Source organism: Rhinichthys klamathensis, unplaced genomic scaffold (genome assembly GCF_029890125.1).
Source record: "Rhinichthys klamathensis goyatoka isolate OS25496 unplaced genomic scaffold, OSU_Roscu_1.1 h1tg000210l_1, whole genome shotgun sequence".
Classification (NCBI taxonomy): Eukaryota; Metazoa; Chordata; class Actinopteri; order Cypriniformes; family Leuciscidae; genus Rhinichthys; species Rhinichthys klamathensis.
Genome location: NW_026606735.1, coordinates 1,579,107 through 1,606,841, shown reverse-complemented (window position 1 = coordinate 1,606,841; position 27,735 = coordinate 1,579,107). Strand labels below are relative to the sequence as shown.

At 37.9% G+C, this 27,735-nt stretch overlaps 1 protein-coding gene across 5 annotated transcripts in view; it reads left to right on the top strand.

The window, feature by feature from the left end:
* Positions 1-27,735, top strand: part of LOC130097148 (protein unc-13 homolog B) — a 112,779-nt gene that overhangs the window by 65,403 nt on the left and 19,641 nt on the right. For 3 of the 5 annotated variants that reach the window (XM_056263878.1, XM_056263874.1, XM_056263875.1), the window contains 20 exons: positions 4,286-4,329; positions 4,446-4,521; positions 6,287-6,361; positions 7,602-7,821; positions 8,248-8,475; positions 9,566-9,707; positions 10,520-10,689; positions 14,310-14,425; positions 15,456-15,619; positions 16,060-16,210; positions 16,904-16,972; positions 18,470-18,559; positions 18,957-19,097; positions 21,060-21,253; positions 21,333-21,418; positions 22,975-23,101; positions 23,379-23,475; positions 24,615-24,758; positions 25,249-25,326; positions 25,477-25,554. In XM_056263878.1, the coding sequence (XP_056119853.1) occupies positions 4,286-4,329; positions 4,446-4,521; positions 6,287-6,361; positions 7,602-7,821; positions 8,248-8,475; positions 9,566-9,707; positions 10,520-10,689; positions 14,310-14,425; positions 15,456-15,619; positions 16,060-16,210; positions 16,904-16,972; positions 18,470-18,559; positions 18,957-19,097; positions 21,060-21,253; positions 21,333-21,418; positions 22,975-23,101; positions 23,379-23,475; positions 24,615-24,758; positions 25,249-25,326; positions 25,477-25,554 (2,490 nt within the window). Of the gene's footprint in view, positions 1-54; positions 2,521-3,186; positions 3,210-4,285; positions 4,330-4,445; positions 4,522-6,286; positions 6,362-7,601; positions 7,822-8,247; positions 8,476-9,565; positions 9,708-10,519; positions 10,690-14,309; positions 14,426-15,455; positions 15,620-16,059; positions 16,211-16,903; positions 16,973-18,469; positions 18,560-18,956; positions 19,098-21,059; positions 21,254-21,332; positions 21,419-21,565; positions 21,638-22,974; positions 23,102-23,378; positions 23,476-24,614; positions 24,759-25,248; positions 25,327-25,476; positions 25,555-27,735 lie in introns of those variants that run through there. The other 2 variants (XM_056263877.1, XM_056263876.1) reach the window with 2 other exon arrangements.

Sequence of the window (27,735 nt, the reverse complement as noted above, 5' to 3'; positions counted from 1 at the left end):
TCTTGGACCAAGTCCTGCTTAAATTGATTGACAATCTCTCACTTGTATCATCAGATGCTGTATTTCAAGCCTGAGTAATGTGATTCAGCTCCACAGTACAGAAGAAGGGAGGGGAAGCGATGTTCTCCCGCAACCGCTGCAATGGACAGGATGGCACGGGCGTCCCTCAGTATCCCCGACCCAAAAAAAAAAATTCAGTGCCAAAGAGGAGGCAGCCTAATCCCAGAGTTGCTCTGGTGTTGCGTGGGAAAATTAATCGTTTCTTGCAGGGATCGGCAGATCATACTGTCCAGCCTTCTGGTCTTTACAATGCTGGAATTGAAGAAGAGGATGAAGAGGGTGAAGATGATGTTGAAAAGTTGCAGAACTACTACAGGAGAGGATTAGCTTCGGTAGAGGATTGCTGCTCGCCTCAGGTGCCAAATGGACATGGGCTGGGAGAAGTTTCTGAGGCACCTTGCGTAGGGGAAGTGGAACTTAACCGGGAAGGAGGCATCAGGATTCCTTGCACTTTGCAGCACAACAGTCATTTGGCAGTGGTTCAAAACCAAATGTCGCAAGATCTAAATGGGACTGAGTTTTCTTCTGGTAGAACACTTAATGGTGAGCCTAAAAGGCAGACGGACACTCCGCTGTGCAGGTTTAATATGACAGTGCAGGATGAAGTTGTGAAGGGGAATAATGAGGACTGTCAGGAGGAAGAATCGAGTGCTATCGTTGAGCACATACTAAAGGAATTGCGAGGGATCAACAAAATACAAGAGGAGATTTCAGACTTGAGGGAGTACTTGTCATCTGTTCGTGGTTCTGTTGAGGAGGTTTCTAGCTGTGTAGATGCCGTTTTAATGGAGATTGAATGCATGCGGTCTGGAAAAAAATCTGGTGTGGAGACTTGGCCAGGGGCAATGGGTGGCACTGAAGGTCCCTCCCACCATCACAAATCAAGTAAAACTGTTAGTATAGGCTGCAATAAGCCTTACGCTGTTGAATCCTCAAGTAGCTGTGGTGATATACCCCCGCAATATCAAGTTTTTGATGGGAAACACAAAGAGGTGCCACGGCAATCCACTTTCACTAGTGCCAAGGCTTCAAACCACAATGAACACCATCCATTTACACAAGAAGCATCTGATCAAAGGTCAGATGTATCTCAAGATGCATGGAGAAGGAAGCTTAGCTTTGGTTTCCTTGAGCGCCAGGATGGACAGGACTGTCCAAGCACCAGTTCTCCATCTTCGGGTCAGAGTTCCAAGTCTGAGTCTGATCCAGAAAAACCCACCTCTGGACAGGGCAATACAGGGTGTGAATGTCAGACCTGGAACCCGGTGGCTTTAAAACGCAGTGGTAGTGGAGAGATTGGATTGAGCGAAGATGATTGTTGCTCCAGACAAGGCAGTTTTGAAGAGGCAGAGTGCTGTACAGGTGAGATAAACCGCTGGGACCAATCAAGAGCTGTAAAAACTTGTACAATAGGCACCTCAGATCAAATATCCATTGTATCTGGTAAACACTACAACTCTCCTGCTAGTACATGCAGTAGAGAGGATTGGAAGCAGTATGATGCAGAAATGCTCCATGAAGAACCTGGTTTGGGCTGCCATAATTGCAAAGGAGATGGTGAATGTCCTCAGTGTTCTGTGTATCAGAATGACATTTATCATGCATCTTCTTCTGAAAATTGCCTTGTAAAGCTTCCATTTAAAAGTGAGTCCATAGAAAGTGTGTTTGTTGAGCCATCCAGGAGCCTTCTAAATGAATTTACATCATTATGTAATCAAAATGCCCCTGATTGGAAGCCTGACTCTGCTGATGACAGTAATGTGACATTAAATGTAAAAAAGTTTGGTAGAGCAGTTCTTGACTTCAAAACTGCCTTACGTGGAGCTCTGAAGAAGATGGATGGGACTAGTGCTACTTTGCCAGGAGAAAAGATTGAAGTCCATTCACCAATCTCTCTGTGTGGGAAGCAACAAGGAATGATGGTGATTGGAACACCAAATTTAGAGATGCCTCATATAGAGATGGGGACTCCACAAACAGAAACCAACTATTCTGAGCGGCCTCAAGCCATCAGTACTGAGAAAGGGTTCGCCGAGATACCTCAATGCATCCCCACCAAAGCAAAACCTGAATCACCTCCTCACCAGCATAATATTGAAGATTCAGAACATCCGAATTCTCCAGGGTTGGACTCATCCACCAGTAATGCATCAGATGCTACATATGGACATCAAACCAGTGCTCATTTAACACAAAGCTTCTCTACAGACATTATCCAAGACTCGTTTTCCCCTGAGGAACTAGCAGTTGAAGAGGAGCAAAGAACACTAATGGGGGAAACCAAGCCTCCCACAGAGTCCTTCACAGAAGGAGGTAGCGAAGCAGAGCTTAGTCAGCGGGATGCACGCCGTCTGAAGTGCCTCAGGACTTTCCAGCAGATTCTGAGGGAGAAGAGAGAGTCCAGAAGACAACTCAGCATAGTGACCATGTCAGCATTTTCTGAAGATGATTTGAACCCAGGTATATTGAGGCCCTTTGCTTCATATTCATTGTTCTGTTTTATTGGGATTTGTTATAAGTTTCTGGCTAAAGTTTAAAATTTGCAGTGTTAGTGGTTTCTGTGAACTCTGTCATGAAATTCCTTGTCAGAAATGGAAAGTAAATAATTCCGATGACCATGGCTCTGCACATAAAACATGTCTCACAGATAGTGTGCAATATTTAAATGCTACTCTTTTTTTTCCCCTGTAAAATATCAGATTTCATCAGAAACTGCTGACTCTTGTAGCCAGTGGTCCTTTTCTGCAGATATATTAGCAAGCGCCCTTCTGGCTGTTACACTAGTCTTGTTCCCCAGGCTCAAACAAACTAATTACACTCATTGAACTGAAATGAAAACAGATCTGACGTGAAAGCAGAGTGCAGGGAAAATTTAGGAGCCGTTATAAATGAATAAAACTTCTCAATGAAACTTTCATGAACTGTCTAGATCACCACAGTTCTGCAGTTCATATTCCTGGTCCATAATTATAAACAAGGTTATTAAGCTCCCTGTCAGCAGATATATAAATATGTTCTTGGACAAGAAGTTTATATGCTTTATAATGTTGTCTAGTTAAAGAGTTATGTCTGGTTCTGGCTAACAATTATGTGATAGCTTGATGTGCTATTTGTTGTTATTTTCAGATGGAAGCCAGGATGAAGATCAGGTTATATCTTTTTCACATTGTTTAAAAAGTGTCTTGATGTTTTATGTTCGCAGTGCTAAAGATAAATAGTGTTGTTTAAAGGTGTGTATGGTGATAACGGACTAATTTGTTTATTTACTGCATTGTGTTAAATTTCTTGTCTGTTTTTTTTTATTTTGTTTAAATCAGGCCTTGTTCTCATTGTAAGCTAGGCTGCATTGTAAACATTACACACATTTTCAGACTGTGTTATTGATTGTAGCTCATTAAAGTATCCCTCCCGGTTATACCATATAAAATAGAAACTGTGATGGCAGATATATTTAAGGCCTATTGCTAGAGTTGCTGAGTCAGAGTTTTATAGCAATGGTTTTCTTCCATCAACCCTTTTGTTTGGAGGGGTTTGGCATCAGGGATGGGTTTGTGTAAGGAATTGAATGATTCTGTTGCAACTACATCAACAATTCTAGGTATTTTTGAGGAATAAATGTTTCTTAATAAGAAATACAATTAATTTAGTGCACTTGTTGCCTGTTGCCAAATCATGAGTTGAGACAAAATGGTGTTTACATTTTTTATTATAGCACAGAGGTGGTATGAATGCCATTCAATAATTTGTCCTCATTCTATATTACATCAAATTATTTAATTGTTATAAATTTTTTTTTTTTTTTTTTATTTAATTCATGTTATTAATGGTATGATTTATTTTATTTTTTATTTGCAAGATAAGTCTGGATCTTTCTGTATTTATCTTGCATTAAAAGCAAACGTACTTTTCTCTGTGTTAGATATACAGTATTGTACTATCCTGTGTTTTGAAAGTCAATTCAATTGTAACTTTCTGACAGGAATTGTGCATTAGAGATTTTTGAGAACTTTCATGTCTCGTCCTGTCTTGACTAGAAATTTTCGAATTACTGTAAAATTCTGATAGTCACGAATATACAGTAGTGGTGAAATTCAATCAACCAAACAGCAGGGCTTTCACTATTCCTTTTTCACCCTGTTTCCCATGTGCTGTTTTTGTTGCCTATATGTGAAGCTTTAATATTTTATATTTGTTTTAATACATGATAATATGATCAACCTTTCAGAATATCAATGGAGATCATAACAAACATCCATGGGCCAAACCTGGGTATGAACTCTTGCTCATTTTCTTTCACTGTTCGAACCATGTTGTTGTTTAGCTGTTCTTCACCAAATTTGTTTTTGTTTTTTCATTACTGGAATATCCATATTTTTTATCTTCAGGGGAGGTGGAATATTTGGCATTGACAGCATGCCTGACCTTAGGAAGAGAAAGCCTATCCCCTTGGTTAGCGAAGTGGTGAGTGATGTAATTTTTATTGTTCATTTTCCACAGCTCCACCCATATTGAAACACATTTCTTAGTAATTTTTCCCTCTATATTGGGTATATACAGATTTGACTTATTGTAATCTAACTCTTTTATATCTCTTATCTAACCTAACCTCATATACTTGCAAAATTCTAACTGAATTCTGATCTTCTTTTGGCATTTTTCTTAATGCTTTCCTTCACTACCAGGCCATGGTAAGTACACCTTTTCTATTAGAGAATGCTTCACAATTCAAGGTTTACATTTTTCAGCTTTTACTCAAAGCAGACTTAAAAACAACATTCAGGCATATGTTTACATTATTTTAGGTGTAGAATGTTATTTTAGCTATAACATTGCATCCTAGTCAGACATGTTGTGATTCCAGCAATTTGTCTGTCCACACTGAAGGAGAAAGTGTTTTATGCATTTCACAAGGCGAAAAAATATAATATTAAACTTCATATTGTCAAAAAATTTTGTTTTGTGCTCAGTTTCATTTTCAGTGTGTGATGCCATCACCTATGATTTACCGCTCAACTCGTGATTGAAATGAGCAGTATACTATATCACCAATGAATGAGTGCATGACATCCTGCCTCAGAATGGTTGATATTACAAGTGGTCTGTTTTTGATTATAATGGATTTTGGCATCCATGTACATGTGTCTATGTAAACTTGTAATTGAATGTATTCTCTTCACCCTTGAAGAGGGACATCATATGTAACTGGTGCATTAAAAACCAGGCGAGTGTGCATACTATTGACTTGAGGAGTTCACTGACATGTCTGTGAGTCAGAAATTGGGGACTTTCATCAATCAGTCTTTGTTGCTACACTATAAAATTGAAACCCACACAGATACAGGCTGCAGAGGGGACAAAAAAGAATAAATGCAAAATAAAAACAGGCTTGATCTGAAGCTTTTGACTTGCACACAGTTTTCATGGCAACGAAGGCTTCTTTTTTTGTAAAGGGTGATTAAGATGAATATAAACAAAGGTTATTGCACAACTCTGGAATATTTGATTCTGATTACAATTTACATGCTCCAGACAAATGATAAGTACAATTTGATAAATAATGATATAATGATATTTTTTTATGACAATGCAACTGGAGATGGCATTTTCTCCTAGCAATGTAGTATCGATCCTTGTATTTAGCTTTCAAGCCTTTTTAATTGACTGAACCTCAGCTATGACCTGCCAGCCCCCTCACTCACCCTGTACCACTCACGGTTGACTAGCTGAGCAATTGATGGCCAGGGAAAATATAAAGCCAACCATTTGCTTGTGTTGAATCTCTGTCATTAGCTATGAGAGGCTAAATTGTGCTCTTATCTCTGTTCCTATGGAATATCAATCTTTGGAGTATTTGTCTGCCTTTAACTATGAAACAATCATTGATATTTTTTTTCAGCATGTTGTATTGACAGTATTTATAGGCTGGTTTTTGTGGTTGTTGTTGGTACTATTCTTTATTATGGTATTGAGTCATTTAAGAAGTTAGAAATGAAATGCTGAAAGCTTCTTAAGTAGACACGGTGCCATTAATGGGTAAATAGTGTTTAGAATATTAATAGGAATGTAGTATATACAGGCATGAACTAACATTTACCAGGTGTTTAAGGACAAATAACAAAAATAGTGCTAAACCCATTAGGGGAGCACAAATAAAGTCACAGACCCATAATGGTATAATGAGTACTACTATTATTAATTCATATTCACCATTGTTCCCTTCTCTCAGTCTCTGGTACAGTCCAGGAAAGCTGGGATATCGCGCGCATTATCTGCACGCTCTTCAGTGAAGGATGAAGAACTGGTAAGACCTGCAAATACACAAACATCAGTAATCTATCTGCTTCTCTCTTTTTAAAATTGCTTCTCTCAACCCAATTGTTAAAGTTGCAATGAAACGGAAGTAGTGACAGATCTTTTCTTCTGTATTGTGTGACGTACATCTAAGTGAAAAAATAAGTGTTGTATCCATTGATTGTTGATTGGATGGCAGTAGATCTAATTGACAGCTTGAATTAGATTGTGAGAAAGGGGCGGGGTTTAAGCTGACTAAATGAATGCAAAGGTCCTTCTTACAAAACTAGAGGGAAGTCAAAAAATGGATGTATCATTTACAATAAGACCAATAACAAGTATTTAGAAAATAGAGAGGGTGAATTTTCATGTCATGCTGACTTTAAAGAAATAGCAAAAAGAAAGTCAGTATTCACTGAAAAGACATGATTCACACCATCTATGATCAATACCATGCACATATTTCATAACTAATAACAATGTAATGAGTTTGAATATGACAAAGACTTTCAGTAAATAATTATTTAATTTGTAGCATGTGTCTTTAAAAGTTCCCAGCAGAATTTTTTTTGGAATTTCTTTGGTGCTGATATGGAATTAAGAAATAAAGTATTAAAATAAATATGTCTTCAGCAGACTTGTAGTCTTTCAGAAGTAATATACAGTATCACACCAGCCATTTGTATAACTACCACATTCATGTTTTTTCTCTTTTTATGCCATTTTTAGAGCTTGACAGCATCGGTCCCCTTTCACTTTCATTGTATGGCATTGTGTTTTTCATTGTGTGGTTCGGAATGACACAAGGGTCATAATGATAACGGAGTAATTGTTGACAGAATTAAAATGCTCTAGTTTTCGTTTCTAGTTTAAAATTTTCTAGTCTTATATCAAAATTTAAAGTTACCCTTCAGATGCTTCGAATTGATGAATGTTTGTGTGGGTGTACACCTACACCTTATGTAGAGAAAGATGTGTGATGTGGCTCTCAATTGGTCATCACTTTGACACCTGTCTGCCCACTTCCATAACTACACCTACACCAATATTTATAAAGCATATCTTGGGCTCTTACACTTACCTGCTATTTTTCCCCATTTTCTGTTTGAACCATTCTTAACAGCTTCCTGTCTTTTCATTTCAACACATCCTACATTTGAGCTGGGCTTTGTTTTGAAATGTCATCATCAGGATTGCGTCTAGGGCCCATTTCTGCAGACACCATTTTCAATTTCTCTCTCTCTCTGTAGAAGAATCACGTGTACAAGAAGACCCTCCAGGCTCTGATTTACCCTATTTCTTGCACGACACCCCATAACTTTGAAGTGTGGACCGCCACCACGCCCACCTACTGTTATGAGTGTGAGGGTTTGTTGTGGGGTATCGCGCGGCAGGGCATGCGCTGCTCTGAGTGCGGAGTCAAATGCCACGAAAAATGCCAGGAGCTTCTCAACGCAGACTGTTTGCAGAGTGAGTCACTAACCAAATACAGAAAAACAAGCAACAACAACAAAAGAACGACTTAAATGTTCATTACATCTAGTAGTTTATGTATTTTTCTTTGCACTATTCCTTATGAATGTTACATCTGTGCCATTGATGGATGCTTTTTAATAAAAGTAACCAACTGATTGAGCAGAAAGCTTGTAAAAATGAGTAAGAAATATGTAAGATTATACACTAACACTAATGCTCAATTATACAATTCATGAAAAATACACAAAAATGACTGCTAATTTTTAAATTCAACTTTTCCTTTAATGTTAATATAATTTGTAATGAAAATACACAATAGAAACGTTTTCACTAGTGCAGTATGTTTGACGTGTTTTTGTTCCCTCTTGTATTATGTTTTATATTGCAATTAAATGATAAACGCATCTCTACAATTGCTAGGAGCTGCTGAGAAGAGCTCCAAAACGGGAGCAGAGGACAGAACCCAGCATATCATATCAGCCATGAAGGACCGCATGAAGATCCGAGAGAGGAACAAGCCTGAAATCTTTGAGATGATAAGGCTCGTGTTCAGTATGAATAAACTGAACCATGCTCAGCAGATGAAGACCATCAAACAGACTGTGCTTGACGGAACATCAAAATGGTCTGCCAAAATCTCCATCATGGGTAAGTTACGGAAGCAGGGACAGCTGGTATTGCTCTGTACTTTGATTGAAATGTTTAGAGTATTCAATTCAATTCACAATTATTTGCATAGCGCTTTTCACAATACATATTGTTTCAAAGCAGCTTTACAGAAAATGCTTGTCTACTACATTACAATTTAGAGTGGTCTGTTATTAGAGGTGACTGTGTCCATGTTATGTATTTCAAAATTACAAATTTCAAAATTACAAATTACACAGTTAGCTAGTGTAGTACTCCCTTTAGTGATAAATGAGAGTAAGAGAGACAAAACTTTAGTGATAAATGAGAGTAAGAGAGACACAACTGTGTTTTATTCCAGTGGTCCTCTCTGTGTTGTTTTTTTATTTAATCATAGTTTTCAATACCATGAACTCTCAATAAATAAGTAAACAAATATACACACTATCAAACAACAACTATAATAATAATACAATAGTTCAGACTCTCTCACAGTTGTTTCACACAGATGATACACTAACAGACTTTTCTATTATAACTATACCAAAATCATTCATGAAACAAACACCCAATTGAACTAATATAGTAGACGCATCTGAATAACTGTAGTTTTCTTAAATTTGATCATTTTTACTAACCTTTAGTGATAAATGAGTGTAAGAGAGACAAAACTGTGTTTTATTCCAGTGGTCCTCTCTGTGTTGTTTGAGGATGCGCCACAGTCGTCATGGCAACACTCAACTCCCACCTGTCACTCAGAATTTAGAAAATGCAACTGGACTGTTCAGTGCAAACTCATATAATTAAAGTAATTTAAATAAAACATATATATACTGTAAATAAATTGAAATAGACATATATAAATACAAAATAAAATATATACAAATACTTAAATATTTCGAGACCCAAATATTCTGGGTGGTTACACTAGTAATGTAATAATTTAAACAATGTATTAATTTAAATTTAGAGTAGACACCTTTCAATGATCTATATATTCAAGGAACAATTGTGTAAATGCAGATTTCTATTACTAAATAATGTCCTGTGCCTGCATTGAAATTTATATATTTTTTATACAGATTGTGTGTGTTCATGTGGTTTTTTCCAGTTGTGAGTGCTCAGGGCCTGCAGGCTAAAGACAGAACTGGTTCCAGTGATCCGTATGTGACGGTTCAGGTTGGAAAGACTAAGAAGAGAACCAAAACTATCTACGGTAACCTTAACCCTGTGTGGGAGGAGACGTTCAACTTGTGAGTCTTATACAATATTTATCTTTGTTCTCTTGGAATCCTTTCTTTTACATGATTTGTTCTTATTATCATTTATTTTCAATGTAATCAGACAAAATCTGTATAAATTTTTTTTGTATACTGTATATTGGTCTCCATGTTATCTCTTTGCAGTCTAGAAGTAATTAAATAGGATATTAATATAAGATTTTAAAGTGATCTCCCACAGGCTAGTAAGTCAGTCAACCCAAAACTTATAATGTATAATGGAATTCTTACTTGGGGAGCTTCTCGCAGAGCTAAGACAATGTGCAATGTGACCGATTTTAAAGAAGATTTTAAAGTATACTGTACACTGCTTTAAAAAAAAAAAGTTATGCGTATGGGAAGAAAGTACTGCATTGCATTCACCAATATTCTATGGCATAGTGCAGCAGAATAATATATAAGCCACAATAGCAAGTTTTGTTGTTAGACAAAAATGGTCAAACCACTCTAATATGTGCCTTATAATTATTTAATAAAGTGTCAATTTATAAAAGCAATAACTAATACTTAGCTTATTAAATAAATTCATTTTTAATTATAGTGACCATAAACAATTCTAAAAGTAATAGCATTTGGTTCATTAAAAAGAAGATGTTTGCAGTTTTTAAGAATTATAGCAACTTCTGTTAATATTGAATTGTTAACTGTGTTGAAATCACAGATGTGCAGATAGTACATTTTTGTGGCTTTGCAAAAGTCATTACAATTTTAGAACCAATACAATACAAATACAAAAATAAATCTCTTTTAGAGGCGTTGTGATTTGTTTTCTTTCACCTCCCCAGTGAGTGCCACAATTCATCTGATCGCATTAAACTGCGCGTATGGGATGAGGATGATGATATAAAGTCTCGCGTGAAGCAGCGTCTCAAAAGGGAATCTGATGACTTTTTGGGTCAGAGCATCATCGAGGTCCGAACCCTAAGTGGAGAAATGGACGTCTGGTATAACCTTGGTAAGTTCCCTTTCAGTCGCTCACGTTCGACGTAGTCGACGTGTCGACTGATTGGGATCACGCTTAGGGAGCCTGTCATCTTCGAGTATTGTTAAAACGAGCCAATGCACATTGTCGTGCAAGATTTGCATCTCACACTCCGCCCTGCGCCGCGGGTATAAATACGGAAGTGGATGCACGCACCAGTTGTCTTTCGCTTCTGGGCCGATCGGTCTTCATGTCGATGTCTCTGAAGAGTGTTGTTTAATTACAACGAGCGAGTGTGTCGGTGCTTCTTCAGGAAGGCTCTCCCGGTGCTGGTGGTTTACAGCGCGAGTACAGCGGTGGTCGCGAGCTCTCTGAGCTCTCAACTGCTGTTTTAACAGCATCAAATTTCTGTTTGTGTGTTTGTTTGTCTGATGGCCGGTTGAGGGCAAAGAGAGTGAGTGCCTCACTGGTACAGGCTGCACCATCCCTGTCAGTGTTGCCGCGATCATTCCTCTGTGTGCTCCGGCACTGGTAAGAGTTTTCAAATCCTGAAAGAACAACACGGGTGCGTTTGCGTCTTTTTCAAGATGTCATTCCACCCGTGCGTTTCTGGATGCGGTCGTTCCCTGTCCCCCTCTGATGGTCACAATTGTTGCATCACGTGTTTGGGCTTACAGCACGCTGAAGCGCGCTGGTCCATCTGTAATGGATCGACCAGACGTTTCATCCAGGGTTTCTCCAGAGGACAGGATGTCGATTGCAGCATCGGAGGGTGAGCTGATCTATGGAGATGACGACTTGGCTGCGTTATCCCCTTCGGGGAGTGTAACGTTGCCCGAGCCAGATCCACAGCTGTCAGCTATGCTGAAACGGGCCGCTGAGGTCTCAGTCTCAGTTCCTTTCTTTCCTGAAATGCATGGAGAGCTTACTAGGTCGTGGACGGCACCTTTTACTGTCGAAACTGCCTAGAGAGCCCCTCCCCCCTCACTACCCTTGACGGAGGAGCGGTGAAGGGTTACGAGGTGATCCATCCTGTGGAGCGGACTGTCGCGATACACCTGTGTCCGGCGGCCGCTACATCAGGGAGTGGGGATCCTCCTCTCCCCCCCCAGGCCTGTGAGCTCATGAGTGAGCTCCACACCGCAACCGACTTGGCTCTCTGGAGCACGAGCGTTGCAGCCTGCACGATCAGTCTAGCGATGTCCACCCTGGTGGTCGATCTGGTGGTTGGTGGTTGATATGGCGGATGCGGGCAAGGTTCGTTTCCTGGACTCCCCAATTTCCCAGGTTGGGCTTTTCGGCGATGCGGTGGAGAACTGCGCCCAACAGTTCTCTGCTGCTCAAGCGCAGACGGAGGCCATCCGGCACATCCTGCCCCGGCGGCCAGCTGCTGCCTTCACCCCGCCACCGGTGGCAGTTCATCCGCCTGCTCATCGCTGAGGGCGTCCCCCTGCCGCCGCTTCTGCCCCTGCTGAGGTCCCGCAGCAGCCTTCACCCAGGCCTCAGCGTGGAGCAAGCCGCAGGCAGGCCGCCCAGCCTGTCTCAGGCGCTGCCGAACCAGGTGGCAAGCGTAAGACGAAGCGTCCCTGAGACAGGCCACCCAGGGATGGGGGGGGACGAGCTCTTCAGATGGTTACCGTTCCGCCACTGGCTCCCCGGAGTCCAGTGGTACCCAAATTGTCAGAAGAGCAAATTCCTCAGTCCCTGGGTCCCAAGAGAGTGAGGCTGGCGGTGTGCGACCCTGTGGATCATCCTTGCACCCCTCAGCCCCCTCTTGTTCGCCAGCTGGCAGCATGATGCGTTTGAGGACCCGGTCATCCGCCTTCTCACGCATCCCCTGTTGCCTTGTGGAGACAGGTAAGTCTTGCTCCGCTCACTCAGACCCCGCTTCGGGCCGCCCCCCGGCCTTCCGAGCCGGGTCCATGTCTTCCACCTCGCTGCTCCACCCCGGGTACGTCTGTGGTGCCCCTGGTCCCCCTGGCCCGGTTTGTGGAAGCCTGGAAAGTGCTTCCCAACCAGTCCAGCTGGCTCCTCCGTCCCATCAGACTCGGTTACACGATTCAGTTCGCCCGGCGTCCGTCCAGGTTCAGCGGAGTTCGTTTCACTTCGGTGTTGAACGAACGTGCCCCTGTCATGCGCGCAGAGATCGCAGCCCTACTGGCAAAGGACGCGATAGAGCCGGTTTCACTAGCTGATTTGAAGACCGGCTTCTGCAGCCCGTACTTCATTGACTGATTGGGATCCCAATCAGTCGACACGTCCACTACGTGCATCCACTTCCGTATTTATACCCGCGGCGGAGGGCGGAGTGTGAGATGCAAATCTCGCACGCCAATGTGCATTGGCTCGTTTTAACAATACTCAAAGATGACAGGCTCCCTAAGCGTGATCCCAATCAGTCGACACGTCGACTACGTCTCCGTTCCCTCCTAACCGAGACGTTCCTCAGTCTATGTGTGTTTTAATGTTGAGTAGTTTTTGATCTCTTTTAAAAAAAAAAACTTTTCTCTGAGGTTTTGAAAGTAACACTTGTGTGTTCTATTCAGCTCTCACTGTGGGTTCCCTCTGGAATTTTGAATGGGTTTTAGAATAGTTGTTTTTGATTTAATTAGTTGTTTTAGTTGGTTAGTTTGATTTAGTAGTTAACATTTACTGGAAAAGGGCTTTCATGATTTAGTAGTTAACATTTACTGGAAAAGGGATTTTTATGTTTTGCTCTATAACATAAATTACACAGTCACATCTTCCACATCTTCTGGATTTTGAAACCTTTGTGTGCTTTTTTTTGTTGCTTTTAAGTTGCGAACAAGTTGCTTAATACAGGCTAATTAGGACCTTATTTTTTTCCCCCTCATAAATCTAAAACTGATATTCGAAAAACCCATTAGAAATTCTCAAGGGAACCCATGACTAGACAGTGCTAATTTTCTTAAGGGGATTAGGACTAAAAACTGAATGGCTCCATTATGTCACACAAGAAATTAAACCATCGGTCTGCTTAAGGGTTGGGATTTCAGTGCAGGTCATAAACGATCCATGGCAAAAATATGAACTGTAATAATATATATCTTACTTCATTTTTAATGTTGTAATAAGCCTGAGCAGATAAAATTATCAAATGTAGTGATTTGCATGAATTTAGATATAAGATTAAAAAAGTTACAGTGAAATATGGCAAAATTTTACTTTAAGCTATTCATGAAAACTTGCACGATTAATATGTCCAACTTTGGTGGTGGACATGTTACAGTCAGTCAGATGGTTTAACTACTCTACGGCCACAAGACTTCTTCTCTCTTTGCATAATAATATTACAGAAATGAGAAAGCTGTTCTTCAGTTGTGATTTTCATAAGAGCTCAATACATTTGTGTCCAATCTGTTCATAATGGCTTCCTACACCAATAAATTGTTTCTGATCAAATATTTATTGTAGAAAAAAAAGTAAAATGATAGGTGTTCATTTTAAAATCTTAAGTCTGATGTCTTTAAATTTGAAAGTATTGTTTATTATCGCTTGATGATAAAATTGAATGTTACTGCCGGATGTAAATCTACTACTATGCTTTGGCCAAGGGCCTTCATTAGAAGCAGATGCTGGTAAACTTTCATATCAGATGTGTAATGGCCATGTGTAATCTCTGATTTATGCAGAAAAACGCACAGACAAGTCAGCGGTATCAGGGGCCATTAGACTGCAGATAAGTGTGGAAATTAAAGGGGAAGAGAAAGTGGCCCCTTATCATGTTCAATACACCTGTCTGCACGAGGTAAAACGCTTACAATATCTTTTTAAATTTAAATTTCAAATACCTGTGTACACTAATGTTCAAGAACTTAGGGTGGTTATACATTTTTTTAAAGAAATTAATGCTTTTATTCAGCAAGGGTGCTTAAAATTAAGACTGTAAGACTTTTACATTTTTTCCAAAACATTTCTATTTAAAACAAATGCTGAATCCCAGAACAAAATTTATCATGGTTTCCACAAAAATTAAAAGCAACCTGTTTTTTTCAGTGATAATAATAAGAAATGTTTCTTCGGCACCAAATCGGCATATTGGAATGTTTTAGAATGATCATGTGACACTGAAGAGTAATGTCTTATGGTAAATTCCATCACAGGAATAAATTACATACACTGCCGTTCAAAAATGTGGGATCGGTAAGATTTATTATGTTTTAAAAAGAAGTATATGCTCACCAAGGCTGCATTTATTTGATTAAAAATACAAAAAACAGTAATATTGTGAAATACTGTATTATTACAATTTAATATTATCAAAATTATTACAAAATAGAACTGTTTTCTATTTTAATATATTTTAAAATGTAATTTATTCCTGTGATGCAAAACATTACTCCAGTCTTCAGTGTCACATGATCCTTCAGAAATCATTCTATTATGCTTATTTGCTTCTCAAGAAACATTTATTATTATTGTCAATGTTGAAAACAGTAATGTACACATTTCTTTCAGGATTCTTTGATTACCGATCCTAAACTTTTGAACGGCAGTGTATATATAATTACACACACACCCCACACACACACACACACACACACACACACACACACACACCTACAGTATTTTAAATGATTTCACAATATTACTGTTTTTACTGTATTTTTAATCAAATAAATGCAGCCAGATTATTTTTCTTTTAAATATTAAAATCCTAATAACCCAAACTTCTGAATGGTACATAATTAATCTCTAATATATTTATTCCCAAAGGCCAACAAACAGAAAATAATTTCTATAGCGAAATACTCTCCATCTCTCTCTTTTTTTTGTAGAATTTCTTTCACTTTGTGACAGACGTTGAAGGGCAGGGTGTGGTGAAGTTGCCCGTGGCACGCGGAGATGATGCCTGGAAGATCTACTTTGATGAGATTGCTCAAGATATTGTAGATGAGTTTGCCATGCGCTATGGGATAGAATCCATCTATCAGGCCATGACGTAAGCCATGGAGCGTTTTCTGTGTATTCGGACAGCTATAGGTCCTTTGCTGTTGACAAGAAATGTCTGCTGGTAGCGTTCTGTAATCGCATCAATGCCCATCAATAATAAGTCAGTTTTAACAATATGAGTTTAAGAGAGTTTGGGTATTTAAATGGACTGAATATTTGGGTTCAGTTGTGCACATTGATATTCCAAACAGAATATTAATGAGTCTTTTGTTTATTCAATTGAGAGACTTGTTTTGGTGAGAAGCAGTGAATCACAATGAAAGAACTGACTTGTTGTTTGAGATGAGAAGTCCATATACTGATATTTATAAAAGGAAAATGAATATTCTATATTATTAAAAAAGTGACATTTACTATTATTACGCCCAGTAACTGTTGTAGAAAGCATTCTCAGTTTCTTACTGGGTGTCTGTGTCTGTCCACCTGTAGGCAGTTTGCATGTCTGTCCTTAAAATACATGCTGTCTGGTGTCCCTGCGGTTATGAGCACGCTCCTGGCCAACATCAACGCATTCTACGCTCACCCCACCTCAGTCACCAACGTCTCCGCCTGTGACCGATTCAATGCCTCCAACTTTGGGGTAATGCTAACTCGGCATCGCACACAGCCAATATGGCCCCACCACTATAAGCTGTAAGGACAGACTAGAGGTTGCTTATTACCTCAGTAAAATGTGACATAAAAACTAGCTATGTAGCATTAAAAACATTTTAAATATACATTTGATTACAGAGTGGTGGTGACTATAATCAGAGTCACATAACACCTTTTATCCCAAACCCACTGAGAGTATATTCTGAAGATGCTGATTCTAGCAAACCATGAATGCATCTGCTTGAATTTGTGCACAGCTACTCGCTTTCTTGTACTAGACCTTTCTGCAGAACGAATCTTGCTCATAAAGGGATTTTGAAAAGATACAACATAGTGAATAACTGAAATATTGTCAGCATCCCTGACCCTTTGATTCCTATTCAGGTTTGCCATGAGACGGGGTTTATTCAAAGCCCTTTCTCTGGTGTGCTTGTACTGTCTTTGTTCGTGTGTGTGTGTGTGTGTCTTTGTACACACTCTATATCCTTGGATCAAGGTCTAGATTCATTCCGAAGGAGATAAGTGTCAGAGAAACGTACCTTGTGGGTCTTTGAAAATGTAATTTTTGCTCTGACTCTATTACTAAATACATTACCAAATACAGAGAGAAAAAAACATATTTTTTTGTTTAAGTTTAATTCTTTTCACCATTGAGTCATCTTTCTCTCTGTTAATGCAGAAAGATCGGTTTGTTAGACTGCTGGATCAGCTTCATAACTCTCTCCGCATTGACCTGTCAACATACAGAGTAAGTATTCATTATGTACACTAACTTAGCCTAATCTACAGGGACAACTGATGCAGCCTAGCATGGTGTAGTGTAGTACAAATTACTGCTTGATTAGAATATGCCCCACTATAAAAAATATTTTGTTCACGCATGTTATTTACCTTAAAGCTTGGGTAGGCAATCTCTTTCTTAAACACTTTTTGTTATACTGGTTGAAACACTCTTCACATCCTGATAGCAATCAATCAATAATAAAAGTATTCTAAATATAAAAAATATATATATTTTGTGAAAGTCTCAGGTCCAAAAATGTTTTTGTCCAATCATTGCATTATGTCCAGATGCAATGATAGTATGTCCTACCTGCCTGCCAACCTATGTATTTGCATACAAAGGCGAAATGAATCTGCAGCAGTCAGGTGGTACAATTCAGTGCTCTTTAAGTTGTTTACGTTCATTATTTTTTTAATGATATGTGCTTTGAGACATGAGGTAATTTAAAGCCGTTTCTCGTGTGACGCTTTGCAGACTCTGCTGTGCTCGTTCATGTGTTTTAGAGGAGACGTGATGGACACGCTCTGAATGGATGGTGCATGAGATCTAAAGCTAGCTTGCTATTGCTTGCCACTCCAAAATTGCCTACCCTAGCTTTAATTTTTTAAATATTTCATTTCAAGCTCTTTACTGACACTGTTGTCTTCTTGGTAAACAAGTACACTGACTTTTGAAAAAAAAAAGGTTATTAGGGGCAGAATTTTAGGCTGTGGTGAAAATGATTCCACCAGTGGGACAGTTGAATTTTGAAAAATTCATAAATCATTTTCACACAAATATTGAAGTCATTTATATTTATAAAGCATATCAGTATTTATGTAATAATTAATATATTTTTGCAATGGATATTCATGGTTTAAGATTGAAAGTCAGGTCTTGGACAAGGGTAAACCAAAAAATATATTTATGAAGGGCATTTAAAGGGTATGAAAATATATATTTTTAAAATAAAATAAAAAAATATTGTAAAAAAATGAAACAAATAATGTCATTGAACCCTGAGACATAAAAGTACAGACATTTGTAGAAAAAAATCCACAGGCTTATTTGTATGTAAAACATGAATGTTTCATGCACAAACCATAGTTCGTCAATAATACATTTTGAATGAAATCAAAACATATATTGCTGACATATATTTTTATGTGTACTATATATTTTTATTGTGACCCTATAATAAATCTTATGTATTTCAGAATAACAATGTGCGTTATAGTGGAGTCTAAGATGCAGCTGGTCACATGTAGTCTTGGTCTTATTGTGTTTCAACTGGTTTTGAGAGTGGTTGGCATGTATACTCTTTATAAGGATACATACCGTATATAGACTCGATCAATAGCCTATGTGCATATGTTTGTGTGATACATTGTTAATGATTGTTAAGTTACTATCTTTCCGAGGTTATATTGTGCTTCTCACTCAAGCTTCCTGTGATGTTCTTTCTGTCCCTTTCATCTCCAGAATAATTTCCCAGCCAGCAGTAAACCACGTCTAGCAGATCTCAAATCCACTGTGGATTTATTGACTAGCATTACATTCTTCAGATTGAAGGTATGATAACGTACCTCTAAATCTTATCAAGGAATGGCATGCTATATTGCTCTTTTTGTTGTTTATACTGTATTTGAGAGTTACAGGGATGTGGGTCTTATTTGTAATGCATATATTGAGTGACAGATCCTATAGAGATGAATAATTCAATTGAGTTTCATTCAGCCTTGAGTAAACTCTCAATCATTTCTGTCTGCCTGAGTTCATACAGTAGAAAAGGATAATAGAAGGTTTGAGATGAAGATTGATTTCTTTGTCCTGTAAGAGAGGCCTTTGTGCGGGCTTTCATTACTGAGATTAGTCACTATTGATTTGACAGCATTGCGCTTGTTAGCGGGAGTTACATTGTTATACATTCAGACATGCTCTTTTCTTCTCTGCTGCCCCCTGTGTCCAGGTTCTGGAACTGCAGTCTCCCCCGCGTGCGGCCCATGTGGTTAGGGACTGTGTGAAAGCATGCCTCAACTCCACATATGAGTACATCTTTAACAACTGCCAAGAGCTGTACAACAGACAGTTTCAGACGGCCGTCGAACCTGTGAGTAAACACATTCACGTCATGCAGTAGCGGTTTTAGGCACGGGTGAACTGGGCAGTCGCCCGGGGCGGCATTTTTTCATGTCACATGGGGGGCGGCACGAGCAGTTAAAAAAAATCCTCTGCGCCGCGAAGGTTTTCTATTTTCTATCATTTCAATTCAATTATTGGCAATGGCGCCCCTGCTTGCTGAGAAGGTGCCGTGCACAGAAGCTATGTCAAGGGGGTCTCCAGATTGGAGGTAGCTCACCAAGGGGCCGTTCACATATCGCGTCTTTTGCGCGCTCGAGGTCGTTATTTCAAATGTAGGCGCACGGGAAGCGCGCTCATAATTAAAGCGACGCGCTCATTTTTTCCAGGAGCAGCGAGATGAACATTTTTAATCTTTTCAGTATGGGGGTGCACCCAAACACGTGGGTGTTTTTCTCTTCTCCGTAAATAAATCTTTCAGCAGAGCTACAGCAAGCGTTTTTCTGTGGTGGAAATCCATTAGCTACTAAAACTTCTTTGTCGTTGTGGAGAGCGCAGTGCATGTTTGTATAGCAACGACAGCCATGGGAAAATCGGACCGAATTTTACTATTAATAATAAAAAATAAGCTACTGTGCATTATAAATGTCAGGAATTTATCTTTATTGACCCATTCTTTTTATAAAGATGATTTAAAGGCTGAAATATGTGAGGTTTATCTTTTTATAAAACCTTTTTTGTCAAAAGTTTATTTGAACGTGTACATGTTATTAGATAACATAAAACACACTCCTTTAAAATTTGGCCATCATCTTTAATGTTATTAACTTGGTGAATAGATTTCATTGTGTATTAGGCCTACTTTTTGAACAAGATTCTGTGTTTAACCGTGATCATTTTGGTCACTATATTCATGAAATGAAAATAATTTTCATAATGATCAACTAAAATCAACTATAATTATGTGTTTTTACAGTAGCCTATAATATGCAAAGTACAATTTTCTATTAAAAAATAATCTCTGATTCTGTCCTTTTCTCTGACATTTAAGGCCTAAGCTATTTTAGGTCTAAAACAGTTTGGATAGTTGTTAATATTAGAGTTATTAGAAATTATTTAAGAGATAAGTATTGTGTTACTACATAAGTATCTCTCGGCCACTTTCACTTTTAAAAACTCTATTTCGTGACAAAGTATACGAAGGGGGTCTCGCCCAGGGTGTAATTCAATGTAGAACCGCCACTGACGTCATGCGCAGGTGTATGTTTGTATACACACAGATGGGAATGCTTTCACTTGTGTTTGACGGTATGTTTGGAGATTAGATTATGTCATTGTCAGAGGTTGAATTTCTCATGGGTAATACCAACATTTCAACCTAGGATATCTATCTATCTATCTATGGTCATTCTTCTATTTTTCTGTCTGTCTTTTGTTGTCTGTCATTCTATTTTTCTATATGTCTATTGTCTGGTGGTTCTGTCTGTCATTCTGTTTGTTGTTGTTGTCTGTCTGTGTGGTCTATCTTTCTGTCTGAATGTCATTCTGTCTATCATTCTGTTTGTCATTTTGTCTGTCTGACACCATCCATTCTTTCTATATTTGTCTGTTGGTCTGTCTGCCATTCTGTCTATCGTTCTGTCTCTATTTCTATGTCTATTGTTCTGTCTATCATTCTATCATTTTATTTGTCCTTTGATTTATCTGTCCTGTCTGTCGTTCTGACTTTCTATCATTCTGTCTGTTCTGACTGTCTGTTGTTCTATCATTCTGTCTGTCATTCTTTCATTCTATCTGCCCTTCTGTCTGTTAATCTGACTGTATGTGTTCTGTCTATCTTTCTGTCATTCTGTCTGACTGTCAATCTTTCATTCTATCTATCCTTCTTCTGTATCTATCATTCTGTCAGTCTGTCTTTCTATCTTTCTGTCTATCTCTCTATTTGTCTGTCTGTCTATCATTGTATCGATCATGCTATTATTCTATTCAACAGAAACCAAAAGAAAGGAAAGAGGTAGAAGAGGGTGAAGAAGAGGCAGATAAGAAGGATGAGAAAGAGGAAGAAATTGCTGCTGTAGAAGAACCAGGACCAAGCATTCAGAATTTGGACTTCTGGCCCAAACTCATCACCTTGATAGTTTCCATCATAGAGGAGGACAGGAACTCCTACAGTCCGATCATAAATCAGTCAGTGACTGCACAGATACACATCATATCACACACAAACACATGAGCTGATACGTTTAACCCGGTGTGTCCTGTGCAGGTTTCCTCAGGAGCTAAATGTAGGGAAAGTCAGCGCTGAGGTCATGTGGACACTCTTCGCACAGGACATGAAGTATGCACTAGAAGGTATGAAGAAATATACATTATTTATTATGTATGGGAAGTGTGCATGCCCTTAAAGTGTGTCTGTGTGCACTACAATTCTTTTCTTTTTTTTGAGATTACCCTCCTAACATTGCCCAATCTCTCCTTTTTATTTGTCTCTGTCTTCAGTTCTTAAACATATCTTCCACGATCATTGGAAGAATGGTAAAGGTCAAAGATTATAAGGAGTCATGAGAGTGTGAACTTGGACTTATATGTCAGGATATAGATACAAGATAATCACATCACTCTGTTACATGCTAAGCGGCCATAATCTTCTACACTTTTGTAACATATATATTTTTTTTACCATATTGCCCGTCTATTATGTTTAGTTTACATTAACATATTATACCAGTTCGTTGACCCTTTGAATTAACCAGGTAATGTGAATTTGCATGCAAAATGAGCTGCGATTTCAATATAGTTGGCACTACCAAATACTTTAATAACAGCTTCTATGTTTTTGACACAGTGAAAAATTAGTATTGGGTGATTATGTATAGTATCGGCCCTACTTCCTCCTTTTGTCACCACGATTGGGTGCTGGGTTCTGAATAATAATAAATATGTTCAGTGTTATGTTAATGTGCTCATTGTGACAAGCTGGGAGCTTTGCATTGTGGGGGTTTTAGTTCAAAGCAGCGATGCAAATCCTGTTTTTGATGATAAGACCCCTTTAAAGGTTTATAACACTCTTTTTGGTTTCAAGTCCTCACTCTCTCAATGCTACAGCAGAGTTAGAGAATAGAACCCCCAGTTTCGTTTTAGATATTCCGAGTACTAGTAAACAGGAGTTAGACACCTCACTGAAAAAAATCATCTTTTCCTTTTGATCCCAGCCTCCTTTTCTTTTGAAAACCACCCCTTTTATTACACACATGCACTTTTTTCTTTCTTTCTCAAGTGTTCTTCATCTCTCTCGTCTCTCCTGCCTTCTTTTCTTATTTTTAGCACCTGCCACATTTCATATTCGCAGACTTGATTTTTACGCTGGTAAGACACACGGTTTAGTCGCTGTGAGAGTGTGTGTGTCCACGTGTACACTGCTGTTTAAAAGTTTGGGGTCGGTAATGTGGGTTCAAAAAATTGTGTTTTTGAAAGTATCTTCTGCTCATCAAGACTGCATTTATTTAATCAAAAATACAGTAAAAATGGTAATATTGCAAAATAGTATTTCAATTTAAAAAAACGTTCAAAAGAACAGGCATTTATTTCAAATATAAATTAAAAAAAAAAAATTTAAAAAAAGGTTAATTTTTTGTTAATTGAATGCATCCTTGCTGAATAAAATTATTAATTTATATTTAAAAAAAAAAATCTTACTGACTTCAAACATTTCAATTGGAGTGTATGTGTGTGAAGTGCATTTTCTTAGCGTTAGCCTCTGTGAGTGAGTACAGTTTGAGACTGGGATGAAACAGCAGTTCATTCTTAGTTTATAGCTTAGCGGAGAATTATTATGTTGAAACCGAAGGAAATTCGTGACAAGGTAAAATGAAATTAAATCTGTCGACTCATGCTTGTTGTCTCCCCAGAGCATGAGAAGCTGAGGTTGTGTAAAAGTGCGGACTACATGAATCTGCATTTCAAAGTCAAATGGCTCTACAATGAATACGTCTGCGACCTGCCTGCCTTCTCTGACTCTGTCCCAGAGTACCCATCGTGAGTCACGCTGCTTCTAATTCTCTTTCAGAGCATCTTTGGCTAAAGTTTTCTCTTCTTTTTTTTCCTTCAAATAATCTGCAGTTTATTCTAGTTTTATTTTCTCACTCACACTCTGTCATCACCTACTGTCCCAAATCGACAGCGTGTCTGGCTTGCATGCCTGAATACTTTCTTCTGATGTTTAAACATTCTTGACTATTTGCTGCTTTGCTGCCCTTCTGCTTCATTCCTCCTCCTGTTTCTCTATATTTCTTCCTTCATTTCCCATGTGTAGGTGGTTTCTGCCATATGTTCTCCAGTGGCTGGCTGAGAATGAGGAAGTGTCGATGGAGTTTATGCATGGAGCCCTTGAGAGGGATAAAAGAGAGGGGGTATGGTTCAGTAACTAACTTTTCTGTGTGGTTTGCTCACTTATAAATTGCTTCTCGGCTATTGGTCTAGGATCTAAAACATGGTGTGTCAAATAAAATTGCTGTCTACTACCTGTAAGAGTGTTGAATTTTATTAAAATTAACAGACTTCAAATTTGCTTCGAGTTATTTAAAGGTCACATGCTTTTTAACATCCCTTCATCGTTTATTTTTGCTACTTTTCAATGGAATTTTTATGTATACAATATTGTTCTTAAGTTTAGGGCTGGTACATTTTTAAATGTTTTTGAAAGAATTTATACTCACCATGGCTGCATTTATTGTGAAATATAATTACAAATTAAAATAACAGTTTTCTATTTTTTTTTTATTTACATTTTAAAATCATACATTTAAAATCAGAATTTTCGGCATCGTTACTCCAGTCTTCAGTGTCACATGATTCTTCAGAAATCATTCTAAAATGCTGATTTGTTGCTCAAGACACATTTCCTCTAATTATCAGTGTTAAACACTTTGCTGCTTAATATTTTTGTGAAAACTGTGATGCATATTTTCAGTATTCTTTGATGAATAAAGTTTAAAAAACAGCATTTATTTAAAAAAAAATCTATTTTAAACATTATAGATGTTTTTTACTGTCACAATTTATCAATTTAATGCATCCTTGATGAGTAAAATTATTATTATTATTTTTTATGAAATTACAGCTGCTTCAGTGGTGTCATTTCCACCACACTACACCATTTCGCCCTTTTTTTATTTATTTTTTACTCAAACTAATTATTTACTAAGGGGAAAACTTTTAAAAGAAGAGCATGTCTAAGATACATTTTGAAACGTGATTTCTGTGAAGGAAACAGAAAAATCAAGATTAATATAACTTTTGAACAGAATATGTTTTCATCATTTCCAATCAAAATGTAATTTTGTCAAGTATTGTAAAGTTGAGAAAATTGTTTATTTCTGTTTATTTAGGATAGATAAAATGCTGCTGTAAAATGGATAAACTTCTCATGACTTTCAGGAAAAAAAAACTTCTGTTGTGTATGTATGTCCAGTTTTGGACCTTGAGAGTAGACACATTAAATAAGTATTCACTTTCATCTTCAAAAGATCCTCTCCTTGCTTTTCCACAGTTCCAGCAGACATCTGAGCATGCGTTGTTCTCCTGTTCAGTCGTGGACATCTTCACTCAGCTCAACCAAAGCTTTGAGATCATCAAGAAACTAGATTGTCCTGATCCTGCAGTGGTCGCCCAGTACAACCGACGCTTTGCCAAGGTGAAAACCAGGAGCAGAGAATGTCAGAAAGATGGTGGATGTAAAAGGCAGGCAAAAGAAATATGAGCTGTCTTTAGACCATCATCATCTGTTTATAAGCCTGTGAGTCATATTTAACATAGACGTCTGATGCAGAGACATCTTCGTTGAAGCCCACACAGGTTTTGTTGGAGCTGAGAAGTATTCACATTTTATTAGATTTTAGTGAGGACATGACTAAAAACTAAATAGAATTGTCTGACATGATCATAATTATGGTATTTTTGATATGACTTTTTTCAGTAATCAGCATATTGAGGTCTATTTCAGGGAACAAAACAGCAGCTTAATGCATCTGCCCATGAAAAAATCATTAGTTTTCAACAACAAAGTCAATTTATCTGCCATTCCAGATTACCAGCTCAGTATGAGGTGTAGTTCATTTACTCTACATAATGTTTAGGTGTAATATCTGTTCTTTCTTTTCATTTTCCCCCCCTTTCACTGTCAGACTATAACCAAAGTGCTCCTGCAGTATTGTGCTATTCTAACCAAGAGCTTCTCATCCTATTGTGAGAAAGAAAAGACGGTGAGTGCTGACAAAAAATGGTTAAGACTAGTCAAACACTATATTTGTAGCTAAAATGTTGTGTGGTTAAGAGTCCAATTAGGCCTAAATTCTGTCTTGTTTTTTTCTCTCTATCTTTGTGTTGTTCACTCCCTCCTGCATCTCCCGCAGCCGTGTGTGCTGATGAATAACGTTCAACAGATACGTGTGATGTTGGAGAAGATGTTTGAATCTATGGGGGCCAAACAGGTGAGGGAAATATGAAGTGATAACAGCTAATGACAGGGCCAATAATAGGAGATGAGGGGTAATGGAAGTTACGGTTAACTGTTGCAATATTTAGTGAACTGTCACCTAGGCAACATTTTTATGGTTTTTTATTCATAGACTTGCTACAGATGCAACACTTTTACATAAAGTACTGTGGTGGTACTATGGTATTTTTAAATGGATGATATTTATATTGTGTATATATATATATATATATATATATATATTATATATATAAAGAGAGGCAATAGCACCAATAGCACCAGAATGGTGCTTTTTTATGCAACAAAAGTATGTTGCTTTATAATGTACACTACTATTCAAAAGTTTGGGATCGATAAGATGTTTTTGAAAGAAGTCTCTTATGTTCACCAAAACTTCATTTATTTGATCAAAAATACAATAAAAACAGCAATATTACAAAGTATTATTTCAATTTAAAATGATCGTTTTCCATTTTAATATATTTTAGAATGTAATTTTTATTCCTTTGATAGCTAAGCTTACTCCAGTCTTCAGTGTCACTTGATCCTTCTGAAATCGTTCTAACATGCTTATTTGATACTCTAAAATGATCTGATTATTATTATTTGATGCTTATTATCAATGTAAAAAAAAAGGTTGTGCTGCTTAATATTTTTGTGGAAACTGATACTTTTTTCAGGATTCTTTGTTGAATTGAAAGAACAGTAATTTTTATAAATAAAAAAAACTTTTGTAACATTATAAATGTATTTACTGTCACATTTGATCAATTTAATGCATCCTTTCTGAATAAAAGTATTAATTTCTTTAAAAAATAATATATATATATACTGTCTTACTGACCCCAAACTAAGACCCTAAACTTGAATGGTAGTGTCACAAGTATCCTTTACTCTTTAGTCTTTCACCACCAGCGGGATTTTTTTTTTTTTTTTGCCAGCATTTTTGGTCATTTTCACAAAAATGTCATGGCCCCCAGAATATTTTGTAGTATGCATATCTGAGCATGCAATATGTCCAAAGATAGAACAGACCCTCTGCTTTTAAACAAAATTCTAGCCTCATGCATTCTTTTTTTTAATCAACACTTGAATGTGGGTAAGTTTCATTAAAAAAAGCAACATTTTGAGCAAAAAGCTGAGCAAATTGCGTTTTTGTCAGACTACGTCTGGATCAGATTCAGATCGATGATCAAAACACAGATGGAGTAGAGTCCTAAGCTTTCACATAGCACTTCCTGGGTCGACATTTTATTTAGTAACATTAGTCCATTTTGAAATGCTGTTTTATTGTTGATCATCGCATAATTTTTTATATGCATCTGCTCACATATGAGATTGCTCGTTTCTAATTCTTCTTTGCCTGTGTTTTGATTCTGGAGATACTGTATACTCGTTCAGGAGAGGCTTAATAACGCCCCCTACCGTATAACACTGATAACTAATTTATGAAGCGTTTTCTCATAATTGACGAGATAACTAGTCAATGGAAGGAAAGAGTTAATGGATATGGTAGTACCAGAATGCTCTTATTAGGGGTTCAAGCACGAAGTGCTGAAACCCTATTGTAATTGTAAGGATTTGTAAATCTGATCGTGCAGACCAAACCGTAAGTGCTAGAGACTTGAAACCTGGCCAGATGGTAGGCCTCAATTTTGGGAGAACCTATCAGAGTATGACCCCGATTGGCCCATAGGTGGCGCTACAGCAACCAAAAGTACTAAATTGCTCATAACTCCTAGACCTCTTGACTTAGACAAGGTTTTTACACCACTGTGATCCTTGTCTCAAGACGGACAAAATGTATATTAAGGCTGCAAAAATTTCTGCTATGTCGAATTTTGTCCAAAACCTACTTTTGCGAACTAGTCCCTGGTTTTTCGCCCGATCGGATCTAGACCAGTCTAGGACAATTCTCTCTAGACTCTCTAGATCAATAATTATCGAAAAAAAGTTGAACTTTTGCATTTGGGTGGCTGTAACAGGGTCATTTAGAAAAGGGGCTTGGCAAAATACACTCAAAAGCCTATAAATCCTAAAGGAAAACTCAGAACTTGTGTTGAAAATGTAGAAAATGTATGCATGCTCAGAAAATGTATGAGCATGCATAACATGCTGAAGAAGCATGCAAGGTTTCATGGAGATCGGACCATAGGTGGCGCTATAACTGTCAAAA